Here is a 12,985-nt window from a genome sequence, read left to right as displayed (position 1 = left end):
AAAAAAGATAGTATTAGATACTCTGGTCAAGACCCAAGTTCATTCGCATGGATTAACTGTAATCAGGGCTCAGAAAGGCTGTTTGGTCCCACGCTGTCTACAGTGACTTGAAGAATCAGGGAACTGTGGCATAAGGACGCACACCATCATTTGTGTCCATCATAGTAGCACACATGAATCTCGAAATTAGCCACTTCATGAGGAGAGATGCTTTTTGCCATCCCTAAACCTCGAGCTAAGATCACTTGCAAGGTAGCATTTTGGCCACCATTTTATTGTTAACAAAATTCTAATAAAACAAATGGTAGCCCAAATTCTTACCATAGAATATTTAACAGGCCATTTGTCATCTCATAAAAATATAGAATTGAAATGATGTGTGTGTCTCAAGAATATCTGTCATGGAAAAGTTAGAAAGTATTTAATCTCGCTGAGTTGCTCTGATTCTTCCTGAAGTCTAGTTTTGTTTTTATGATAGATAGCTGGGGGAATGCCAGTGCCGTTTCACTTGCTTTGTGATCTGTGTCTTAGGTTTGAGTTTGTCTGTGACACATAAGTATCCCAGGGGGCAGGGGCTGAACTCTCAGCTCACATTACATGATCTCAGAGACAGTTTCCAAAGGAACCAGGCTCGTGCCCTTCAGGAAAAGGATGGTGAGGCTGGCGATATGAGAAAGTAGAAATCCTGTCCTGAGGGTGGAGAGCCTGAGCCCCAGATCTGGAGTTCTGTCAGGGTGATACTGTGTTTAGAGCTTCAGGTCCTGGCCCACAGTAGCAGCTCTAAGTAGGTTTATTGCCTTTCCCCTTCTTGTTTACTGAGAAAGAAAGCAGGGTTAATCTCTTTATCCGGTTTGATTCTTAGGGGCTTGGGACATCATTCCTTGCCTAGCACATTTACTTGACAAAGCACCATTTTGGGTGGGAGGCTCAAATATGAACAAGTTGGGTTCCTTCCCCTCAAGCTTGCTCCTAGAGGGGATAGAGACAGGAAAGAGACCAGTGTAGCAGGACCATGGGAAGGCACAGAAGGGGTTCCAACCCAAATGACAGCATCCTTCCACTGGTCTGTCATCTGCGAAAGATGAGGGCTCAGCTCTAATCCCAGCATTCTGGGAGGCAAGGGTGGGTGGATTGCTTGGGCTCAGGAGTTCGAGACCAGCCTGGGGGAATATGGCAAAACCCCATCTCTACCAAAAAATACCAAAAAAAAAGCTGGTGCTAAATGAGTGGTGTGTCTGTCCCAGCTGCTCAGGAGGCTGAGGCGGGAGGATGGCTTGAGCCTGGGAGGTGGAGGTTGCAGTGAGCCAAGATCACACCACTGCACTTGAGCCTGGGCAACAGGGTGAGACCCTATCTCGAAAGAGAAAGAGAGAAAGGAAAGAAAGATGACTCTCTAAGCTACAAAATAGAGAGAGAAGGGGGAAGAGCTAGGCTGGGGAGCAGAGCCCAGGATTTTTTTTCTTGTAAATGATCAGTTATAGGGTCTGAGTTATCAGGTAATAAAATCTATATACTCTTCTGTAAGATTTTAAGTTTTATAGGAAGTCCCTAGTACCCAGTAGGTTCAGGTAACTTGTTCTTCAGTGAATGCTTTACCTTAGAAGAAGTAAAACATTTATTAGTTGCCTACTGGGTGCCAGGCATTGTTCTAGGTGCTGGGATAAAGCAGTATGAAAGGGCCGGGCGTGATGGCTCACGCCTGTAATCCTAGCACTGGGAGGCTGAGGCAGGCAGATCACCTGAGGTCAGGAGTTCAAGACCAGCCTGGCCAACATGGGGAAACTCCCATCTCTACAAAAATGTAAAAATTAGCTGGGTGTGATGGCAGGCGCCTGTAATCCCAGCTCCTCAGCAGGCTGAGGCAGAAGAATCGCTTGAACCCGGGAAGCAGGGGATGCAGTGAGCCAAGATTGCACTCCAACCTGGGCAACAGAGCAAGGCACTGTCTCAAAAAAAAAAAAAAAACGGTGGTATGAAAACAGACATGCCCAAAAATATCCCAGGTCATGGGGCTTAGCTATTAATGAGAAAGGACAGACATGAGGAGGCCTGAAAACTGACCACAGAATTTAAAAACATGCAGGTTACAGGCCCCTTTGATAAGACCCAGTCTTAGGATGTGGTGTGGAGGAAAGCCTGCCAGAAGGAGGTTCACAGGAGAATGAGAAGCGAAAAACTGAAGACAGTGAGTGAGCATGGACAGCTGTCCATGGTGCTGAAAGGGAAAAAGAAGTAGGGCTATAGTTGGAAGTAAAAGTGGGGCCACAGATTTTTGTTTAGGATTTTAAAAAAGCGTATTTATATGGTGATAGAAGTCCAGTAGAGAAAGAGAAATTGCTGGAGGTATGTGTCCTGGATGGAATCCAATCACAGGTTGAAGGGCTGGCCTTTTGCTAGGAGCAGGAATTGTCCACAACACACGTCTGTCACACATGGGAGAGGCAGAGTCTACGGACAAAGGTACAGGTTCATGGGGACTCCTGGAAGTTCTGTTCTGGTTACTCTTTTTCCAGCAGAGACTGAACTATATGACATAATTGGCTTTCTCTATGCTACAACTCCCATCAGTTCTGTTAACCTAGAATACTCACAAGTAGTTGGCTAAGTTGTGCTCTTGTAATGTATGTGTTTCAAAACCATGAGGGGTCGTGTCAAAGTAGTCATTGCCAATCCCACAGATGAAACATTTGGTCTAAGAAAAATAACAGGCAGAAAAGGCATTTGTAGGCATAATATAGGCAGGAGAGAAAACTGTCATGATTCTATCGAATTGAGGGACAATGAAAACTTTCTCATGCTTTTGGCTATTAGACATTCACTCAGTGATACCACACACTTAGCTCCTGGTTAGCTGAGGATACTGCTCCCTCTGATTATGGGACAGTGAAGGCGGCAGCAGAGTGGCAGGCCTGGCAGTGGTATGGCAGAGGGCAGAGCACAGGGCATAGAAAACAAACTGTGGTCTTGCTTAGTACTGGCCCTAAGTAATAGTAAAACCTATTGTTTAAAAAATCCACTTGCTTCTGGGGATATTAAAATAGAGCTGGGATTAGTAGTTAGAGGAACATTACCTCCATATCTTCTCGCACTTGTTCCTGCTGGTCTCTCAGCTCTCCGAAAGCATCAATAATAAGACCTGGAATTTTAAATACAAAGACAAAGCAATCTGTAGAGTGGTTCAATGGTTCAGGGGTAGAGGAATGATAGAGGGATTGGAAGAAGCTACTTTGTTCTGTTAAAGTGAATTATCAAGCTGAAACACTCAAAGCAAAATTAGAAAAATAATACTCGTGTTTCTAACAATTTCACGTTGTTCCTCCCAACTCTACCTTTCGACACTATGCAGTGCTGTTAGCTACTTGCTTCTCCCTTAAATTCATCATCTTTCTCCAATCTTGACAAGCTATTGACTGAAATACCATTCTCTCCCTCCCCTCCCCTGCACTGTCCAGCTCCTCTGCTCCTACCCTCCCTCCCTCTCTCTCTGGGAGGAAAATGAAGAGGACAAGACTAGCCGCAGGAGAGATCTCAGAAGCAGAAGTGAGGAGGAAATAATTCAGAGTAGAGGAACAGAAGGAAGGGGTTCTTCTGTATGGATGAAGCTTATAACTGTGCCTGGGTGTGTCTTTGGCTTTATATATAGCCAAGGCCTCAGGTATAGTAGATGCTAAATTAGCTCTTGCTAAATTAACAAGTAAATGAATTCACACACTTCTTCATAAACCAATTAAGTCACAGATGCAAGAAGGCAAAAATAACTAGATTAAAACCTGTTCATACTCAACATAATTGGTAATCATACCTTGAATGATGGCCAGCAAGATGACAATGACAAAGAAGAAAAAGGTAATGTCAAAGACAATGCGATACATTTCATAAGGATCACCAGCAGGGTCTTCAATCTCGTCACCAATGCCACCTCCTGCTCTCACTCCCACGTACATGTGGAAAAGGTAACACTAGAGAAGAAAAATAATGGCGATTTAGGCACAAGTCACAGTTCTGTTTTTAGCAAGATGGTCAGATCATTCATATGATTCGGTCAGATTATGGCAGCCCTGAGCCCGGAGAGGGGAACTCTTCAGAGGTTCCAGTATTCATGCTGCTAGCTGCTGTCCACTACACCCTCTGGACAGTCTGACATCTACAAAGATGGAAAGCCTGTTGTTACATTTAGGCTTTTAAAAGGTATTTTTAGGCCCATCAAAAAGAAAACAGTTTTGAACTATTTGATAGAGCAGAATTCATTTAAGGTGGATGTAAGTTAAAAGATCTTTAAGCCTTGATGTGCATCGCCTATGCCAGATACTAATTTTTCCTCATTAAGACTGTTAGCCTGGCCTTCAGGCTGTGCCTTAAACTGCAAAATAGGCCCCCTCTTCTTCTTCTGTGTTCCCCTTACACCTGGTGGGGCAGGGGTTCCGGCAGCAGGAAGGTCAAATATAACGGACCTTTCTGCTCCTCCTGCTCTGCAGGTTTGAGCCAATCTAGGCCCAGGCCCACTGAGCAGGGCAGCCTCTTCTCTCCACCTGATGGGATGGGTTAGACACACAGAGAAAGGATTGTCTTAAACCTGGAAAAGCAAAAGCCAGGGGCAGCCTGAAGACATGCTGGTCATACTAGTACTCTAGGCGCTGGTGCTGCTGTCTCATGACGGTGCTTGGCCCAAGAAAGCACATGGAGAGGTTTTCGTCAAGAAGCATCGCCTCTTTCACAGAGATGCTCACAGACTGGGCAGTTCACTGTCCCCTGTCCCTGAGACACATGTTCTTTTTCTGAAATCTGGTCAAAATAAACTGGAGATGCTGCTGCAGCCAAGCTGGCTTACTCTGGGCGGTGCCTTTTTTCTCACGAAGCTCTGGCCTGACAGGACTCCCCCTCCCCACTCCAAACCTCCTCCTGCTGCTTTTGTGTTCTTCAGCCGATGGTGGCTGTCCGGAAGGAACCCCTGACTGGCTTGCTGAAAGAAATGAAGTGCTCAATCCCGGCCCATGGGACTTTGCTCTCGGTTCTGAGACAACGATCAAAGCTCGACTCCCATGAAATTTAGACACAGGTTTCATTCATCATAATGTCTCATCTTGGCCAGGCACGGTGGCTCACGCCTGTACTCCCAGCACTTTGGGAGGCCGAGGTGGGCAGATCACCTGAGGTTGGGAGTTCGAGACCAGCCTGACCAACATGGAGAAACCCCATCTCTACTAAAAAATACAAAATTAGCCAAGCATGGTGGTGCATGCCTGTAGTCCCAGCTACGAGGGAGGCTGAGGCAGGAGCATCGCTTGAACCCGGGAGACGGAGGTTGTGATGAGCCAAGATGGTGCCACTGCAGTCCAGCCTGGGCAACAAGAGCGAAACTGTGTCTCAAAAAATAATGTCTCATCTTTACCCCAGAAAAAATATGGAAGAATGATGACCCCACTATGCAGGGTGCTTCCCTTTCCACGGGGCTCAGATGTGTGGTAATGAAACCTACCTCCATCACTTCTGTCTTCCCAGGACACTCCTGTTCGGAGGAGACATCTGTCTTCTACTCTAATCTCCGCTGTGATCTGTAACTAACTCTACAGCTCTCACTTAGTTCTCCAGAGCACCCCTACGCAGCCCTTCTTCCCAGTGAGGGGGTGGGGTGGGGTGGCCCCGCAGTGGGTGGGCTCTCACCGTCATCATGTCGTCACACTTCATATCAGGCTCGTCATCGTCTTCACTTTTGTTGTAGAACTTGCGGAAGAAGTTGAAAGCCACCACAGTATAGAGATACACCACCACGGCCAGGAGACCAACCGTCAGAACCAACTGGGAATGAGACGACAGAGAAAGGAAAAGGAGTGGGGTCTTCTCTACCTCAAAAGGTTCAGAGGAGCCTCTAAGAAAACAAGGAGGAACAGTGAGGACCAGCAAGGAGAGGAAATGGGGAAGGGGTGGAGGGCGGCTAAGAAAGCCATCAGGCCATAAGCAGAGGAGGAAAGATGGGACCACAGGTAAAGAGAAGCGGGCTTACTGGGAGAAAGAGTAATGATGGGGTGTTAGAAGTCCTGGCCTCCAGCACCTCAGAATGGGACTGTATTTGGAGATGGAGATACAGCCTTCGAAGAGGTAAGTAAGTTAGTTAAAGAGTGAGGCTGTTAAGATGGGCCCGCAGCCAATCTCACTAGCATCCTTAGAAGAAAAGGAGCTGGGGACACAGAGAGTGGGGCTAGACACAGGCACATGTGAAGGGACAGTGAGGGGGAAGCAGCAGCGAGAGGGTGGCTGTCCACAGCCACAGGGAGGCCCCCGAGGAGACCAACCCTGCTGGCACTGTGACACTGGACTCACCGCCTCCAGAACTGTGGAAAAGACATGTCTGTTGTTTAACAAAATACCCGTCTGTAGTACTTCGTTCTGGCAGCCCAAACAGACTAATGTATAGGGTATTAGATTGGGCATAAGTAAAATATAAAGGAACTTAAGTATTGAATAGTGAAGGTGCTATGAGGGGTATATGTGTTTTGTTGTTGTTCATACAGAGCTAGCTCTTACCTGAGGCTTCACAATGCAGCTTCTACTCTAATGTTGCTTCTTAAAAAACCCCAGGCCGGGCACGGTGGCTCACGCCTGTAATCCCAGCACTTTGGGAGGCTGAGGTGGGCGGATCATGAGGTCAGGAGATCGAGACCATCCTGGCCAACATGGCAACACCCCATCTCTACTAAAAATACAAAAATTAGCTGGGCGTGGTGGTGTGTGCCTGTAATCCCAGCTACTCGGGAGGCTGAGGCAGGAGAATCACTTGAACCCGGGAGTCGGAGGTTGCAGTGAGCCGAGATCGCTACACTGCACTTCAGCCTGATGGCAGAGCGGGACTCCGTCTCAAAACAAAAACAAACCAAAGGTTCTTTGGACTGCTGGGTATCCCTACCTTATACTATTTCATAAATAATCATGCACTGGATAATTATCACAACTTTGAAGGCACTCTAAAAATTACCATGGTGGAGCTGAGTCACACTTTTTATTACCGAGAATTCTGCCCAGGCCGTTTGCGGTGTCCTAGGGCCTCGCTTACTTCCAGGCTTTAGGAGTGCGAACTCAGTGGCTTAAGTGAGGGGTACACGGGACTTGCACATCTGACCTCTCTCAAGGACTAGGCATTGAGCTGGGAGACACGAATATCAGCATGATCAGAGCTTTGTCTTCAAGGAGCGACACAAAAGGGAGTGGGCACAAGTGTGAAGATAGCACCAGAGGAAATGTATTCAGCAGACTCGGGGGAGGAACAGTCGCTCAAACCTCGGAGAGCAGACCTCGCAGAAAGCAGTTGGTTTAGGAAAAAAGAAAGAACTTGAACTTTGCATCAGGGAAGAAAAGGGGTTGAATCTAAGCTCTGCCACTTAGCAGCTGTGTGGTCTTGGGTGAGACATTTAGCCTCTCTGAGCCTCAGTTCTCTTATCTGTAAAGGGAGCCTAACATCTACCTTAGCAGGTAGTTGTGCGACTGTCACCGTAACTGGGACAGGGCATGAGCTTGGCACATTTTAACTTCCATCTTGACTTGTACTTAATGAGGAATGAAACCCTCAACAGTTTGAATCTGTACTCAAGGCGGAGCCATTAGAAGATTTTAACATGGTTATAGCCATTGCTCTATCCAGTCTCATCAATATCTAATCTGTATATTGTCAGAGTCAATTCCTTGATTATATATTAGCTATGTAATATGTATTAACTATATTATATATATACACACCCATATAAAATGTGTACTGTGTATAAAACAACCATATACATATGTGTGTGTCTGAAATCATTGGTTCTTAATTGGATGCAGATATCAGAAATACCTGGGGAGTTTTCTGTGTACGGCTACTTGCTAACCCCCAGGGAATATATCAGATTCATGGAGGAAGGGGTAGACCTTAAAAAGATCTCCGGCCGGGCATGGTGGCTCACACCTGTAAACCCAGCACTTCGGGAGGCCGAGGCAGGTGGATCACCTGAGATCAGGAGTTCAAGACCAGCCTGGCCAACATGGTGAAACTAAAAATACAAAAATTAGCTGGGCATGGTAGCATGTACCTGTAACCCCAGCTACTTGGGAGGCTGAGACAGGAGAATTGCTTGAACTGCGACCTGGGAGGCGGAGGTTGCAGTGAGCCGAGATCCCACCACTGCATTCCAGCCCGGACTATAGAGTGAGACTCTGTCTCAAAAAAAAAAAAAAAGAAGGAAAGAAAAAAAAAGATCTCCAAGGTTATTCTGACGTGTCCATCACCTCCCTCCCTCCCCTGGTTGGTCTAAATATCAGGGGTCACTGAATCAAGGTCTTATGCTTTTTACATGATGGTTGCAGTTATATTTTCAATTGGCTACAATTCTGCAAAAACAATCACCATTAGTTCAAGTGTTTGGCCAAGGAAAGTACATTATACACCACGACACATTCCTTCCTGTCATACACTGTATACTACCTGTTTTTTTTCCCTATGCATATAGGATTCATTCTGTTCTGCATCAGTAGAAACCAGTACCTGTTTGCCATTGTGAGTTACAGATGACAGAATGGTCCTCAGTGTCTTGAAGCCCATTGCGATATCCAGCAGGTGAGCAGCAAAGAAGAAGTTATTGTAGTGGCCCAGGACTGACATGGTTGTATACCAGGCAAGGTACAGAAAGGACTGGGAATGGAAGAAAGCAGCTTTTTAAGCATTTTTGCCTCATAATGTGCTCATTAAACCATTTTTTCTTATTTTGGGGGACAAACTGAGGATAGAGGGGGTTTAGGTGCTGTGAGCTGGCCCAAGAACTGTCAAGTAGGCCTCATCTACCTCAAACCATTGTATAAGTGTTCCCCCAGCACGTAGAAGGCTCTTGGTCTTTGATAAGCAATCCCTGAATCTTTCTGAGCATCCTGCATAGCTTGCTTCTCTGTGGCATCCCTGAACCTGGGGTACAGAATTTTGTTTCTCCAGGTACAATACTTACGTTGTCAGTAAACACAACTCCAAGCTTCCAGATATGGTACTTCATGTCTATGGAACTTAGCCTAGAGAAGAACACGCAATTTTAAAACTTAGAAATGTCAAGAGGTAGTTAAGTGCTTAATAAGGGGGAAAAAGTAAGTTTTTTTTTCTCCCAGGTTTAATAACCTAAATATGGCTCTCAGCTTTATCGAGTTGTACGTGTTCCCCATGAGACAAGAGAATGGTTGAATCACATAGCCTGAATTTTTTTTTTCTTTTTTCTTTTTGAGACGGAGTCTCGCTTTGTCACCCAGGCTGGAGTGTAGTGGCGTGATTTCGGCTGACTGCAACCTCCGCCTCCCAGGTTCAAGCGATTCTCTTGCCTCAGCCTCCCAAGTAGCTGGGACTACAGGTGCCCATCACCATGCCCGGCTAATTTTTTTTTGTATTCTTAGTAGAGACAGGGGTTTCACTAAGTTGGCCAGGCTGGTCTCGAACTCCTGACCTCGTGATCCGCCCACCTCAGCCTCCCAAAATGCTGGGATTACAGATGTGAGCCGCTGCACCAGCCCAACCTGAAAATTTTAATTAGACTTTCTCTTTCAGCTCTATAGGGCACAAAAATGTATTGGTTTTCAAAATTTTAAAGCAGTGCTCTCCCAATGTGTGAGAACCTAGAAGCAACACCTAAGCCAGCCCAGAGCCCAGAGAACAAAGACATGGTTGTGATTTCTCCCTCAAGCAGCTGAAGAGGAGTGGAAAAACAAAGGATCTATTTTAGCTGCTTTGGATTTGAACTCCTAAGTCTTTTGTACCATGACACCAGAGAAGCCGCCTCTGCTTTGGTCTCTTCTACTGGGCTGAAGTCAAGAGCATTTTTGTCCAAACCCAGAAGTTCAGCAATGCGCTCTGCTCCGTAGAGATCTCCATACTTGTTGATCACCTGAAGCAAAGGATGACAGGGTGAGCTCAGGCCACACGCCACCACCAGATATTTTCTAGCTCTGGGTTCTTCAGAGCTTTGCTGCCCTATGGGCAGTCTTCCAAGGGGCAGATTAAGACACAGTTCAAAACGCAGAAAAAAGAGAAAACCCAGAGAAAAAAGCAATGAAGGACAATTAAATGATAACTGTAAAAAACAACATCTACTATGCAGAAAACCATGAGGATCGTGTTCACTTGTTTAAGGCAGATGAGTGTATGAATGAAGCCAAAAAGCTACATATGCTCATAACCAACCCCTTCTGTGACTTACTCTTCTTGAGATATCATCATAAAAGTAGCATCACATTTACTCATGTTTGTATGTGGGGAACTTAAACATAAACCAGTTTTTTGTGAGCACGGAGCTCACCCCCACTAACAAGGCATACCTTCCTCTTTACAAACTTGTCCCAGTAGTTATTAGGAAAAGATCTGAAAAAGAAAACGAAAAAGGTTGGTTCTTCATTCTTAACATCAAGGAAAACACATCAAGAAACTTTTCAGCGTGAGTGCCTGGATCTGGGATCTTTTTGATTTGTGTCCTGCTCACCAAAGAATTCAAGATCTGATTGAAGTTCAGAGTCATCACAGGTCTACTGAGTCACATCTGGTTTCACTACTTTGTATTGGCTTCTGAAACACTCAGAAGGCCACGGGGCAGTTTCTGCCTCAGAATTATGATTTGGAGCCAAGAACTGTGATGACAGATTAGAGACAGATATATGTTTCTAAATCCTTTCCCTAATCCCAGTATAACCAGAAACAAAATGCTACAGAAAACACAGGCATTCCATTCAATGAGTCACGACTTTATGTCAGCTTCTGGGGTAGATAATGGGGATGCGGGATGTGGGATGTGGTGGAAAGTCCCTAACTTCATGGAGTTTCCAGTCTGGGAATCACCTTTACTTTATTTACATTGGATTTTTTAAACTGAGGGCTTTTCCACTCTATTTTCTATTTCCACGTAATGCCGCAGGGCCTGCTTTCCTCCGGGAGTTGGATCCCTCTCTTTTTGGAGGTGGTTCTGTACCATCCCCTAACATCCCCAGAGAGATGATCTATCTTCTGTCTGTAGCTTGTACCAGCTCCACTGCAAATATTTCTTATTGTTAAAGTTAAGAAAGAACTGTCATCTTCAGGAATGTTGGAAAAAACCATTGCAACTATGTTGTTCTTATCCAGACTTACTGAAGCCTTCCTGTGGGAGTTCCTTGTAAGGCTGGGTTGCAGCCTAGGAGCCTCTGGCCTTTGGTGCATGCATTCTTACCGTCGTTTTCCTTTATTTGATTCATTCTTTTCGGTTCTGGAACACAACAGTTCCCTATTCTCCAGAGACCACCCAAGTTGTTGATAAGGAAATGAAGAGCTCCCACTATTCACTGACGTCTCAGAAGAATAACCCCAGCAAAAGCCGCCTCTCCCCCAACAGGGTGGCAGAATTTTTTTTTTTTTGCTTGTTTTTGGTTTGTTAAAGCAGTTTCTTTGTCTTAAACATTTAAATGCCACTTGAAAGCAAAAACAAATGCTGGTGTTACAGAGTAAACTGCTAATATTTTATCTCTGGGGGATGAAAATAATTATTTTGACTTTCTTCCTTGTACATTGCTACTTGATATTTTATGCACTGCATTCAAATGGAAAATAAAACAAATAAAAATCAAGCCATGCTCTCTCTGCCACACTGATACCGCCTTTCTCTTAAATCATTTATACAAATGGTCTGTAACATACAACTCAGCCTGGTCGTATTTTGTTCTAAGCACAAGATTCCACAAGTGATGCTGAAGGGCCAAGGACCACAGGCTCTGGGCATGACCCTTTCATAGATACGGTCTTACCTTCATCTGAGCATTCTGCATTTCTTGTCCCCTGACTAGGTATGCAAACTCCTTGAAGGTAGAAAACAGACTTTTACTTGTTACTAGTCCTTAAAGTGTGCCATAGAGAACAGACCTTCAGAAGGAAAGCGGATAAATAAAGTAGTACATCTAGACATGAATGTTCAGGGAAGAAGTACCAGATGCTCAACCCATTTAGTAATCAGCGAAATGTACAACGAGGTGCCATTATACACCTACTAGATCAGCAAAATTATTGGCCAATAAGTGCCAGCAAAGAAGTAGAGAAGTAGAAACTAATATAGTACTGTTCGGAGTATAAATTGGAACAAACATTTTGCATATCCTACTATTTGGCAAATTTCTCTCCTGGGTCTATACTCTAGAGAAATTCTTCGACTTGTGTATCAGGTATAAGAATGTTCACTGTAGCACTGTTTATAAAAGCCAGAAACTTTAGAAAACAAGTTGAAATATTTACCGTCAGGAAAATAGACAAATGTGATAATATACATGATGGAAAATACTACAGCTTTGAAAATGAACAAACTATAGCTACATACATCAACATGGGTGAGTTTCCAAACAATAATGCTAAAAAAATTCAAGTGATAGTATAATGTATATAGTATAATTCCATTTATATTAAGTTCAGAATAGTCAAAAGAGTCAAAATATATTTAGGGACAAATACCTAAGTGGGAAAACTATAAAGCAGGAGAATGAATATCACTAATATCACTGATTGCTAATTATTTAAGAATTAATATTACTAACCACTAATGAACATCAAAAATGTAGATAGCTGTGGGTTGGGAAGGTATGATCAGGAAGGATAATACAGGGGATTTTTAAGCTCTCAGTAATGTTCTATTTTTTAACCTTTTTGCTTTATAATTATACTGTAAAATGTACATATACATTTTATATGTTCTTATTTATGTGTGCTTAACAATATAAAAGTAAAAATTTTAAAAAGAAAGCTCCCATGACATATAGTTAACTGAAAAAAATCAAGTTACAAAACATGAACATGTACTATGATGCCATTGTGAAAAAAATTAAACACTGGTCTACCTAAAATTTTAAAAAATAGCTATTTATTTATGCATTTCCTACTCATGGACGTTTAAGCCACTCTAAGTAAAAAATATTGGCAAATACCTTTGTTGGGACATTTTAGCATACTTGTCTCATTATCTCCTTAGGATACATTTCT

The 12,985-nt window shown here is 44.0% G+C and overlaps 1 protein-coding gene across 2 annotated transcripts in view; it reads right to left on the bottom strand.

The window, feature by feature from the left end:
- The window catches only part of RYR3 (ryanodine receptor 3), a 584,152-nt gene that overhangs the window by 1,871 nt on the left and 569,296 nt on the right, over positions 1-12,985 (bottom strand). For both annotated transcript variants that reach the window (XM_025390215.1, XM_025390216.1), the window contains 8 exons: positions 10,315-10,357; positions 9,757-9,884; positions 8,964-9,024; positions 8,510-8,656; positions 5,662-5,796; positions 3,803-3,959; positions 3,072-3,136; positions 2,592-2,692 (listed from right to left, as the gene is read on the bottom strand). In XM_025390215.1, the coding sequence (XP_025246000.1) occupies positions 2,592-2,692; positions 3,072-3,136; positions 3,803-3,959; positions 5,662-5,796; positions 8,510-8,656; positions 8,964-9,024; positions 9,757-9,884; positions 10,315-10,357 (837 nt within the window). The remainder of the gene's footprint in view (positions 1-2,591; positions 2,693-3,071; positions 3,137-3,802; positions 3,960-5,661; positions 5,797-8,509; positions 8,657-8,963; positions 9,025-9,756; positions 9,885-10,314; positions 10,358-12,985) is intronic.

Source organism: Theropithecus gelada, chromosome 7a, assembly GCF_003255815.1.
Source record: "Theropithecus gelada isolate Dixy chromosome 7a, Tgel_1.0, whole genome shotgun sequence".
NCBI lineage: Eukaryota > Metazoa > Chordata > Mammalia > Primates > Cercopithecidae > Theropithecus > Theropithecus gelada.
Note: the sequence above shows the minus strand (reverse complement) of the source record. Positions and strands in the feature narration are given on the sequence as shown.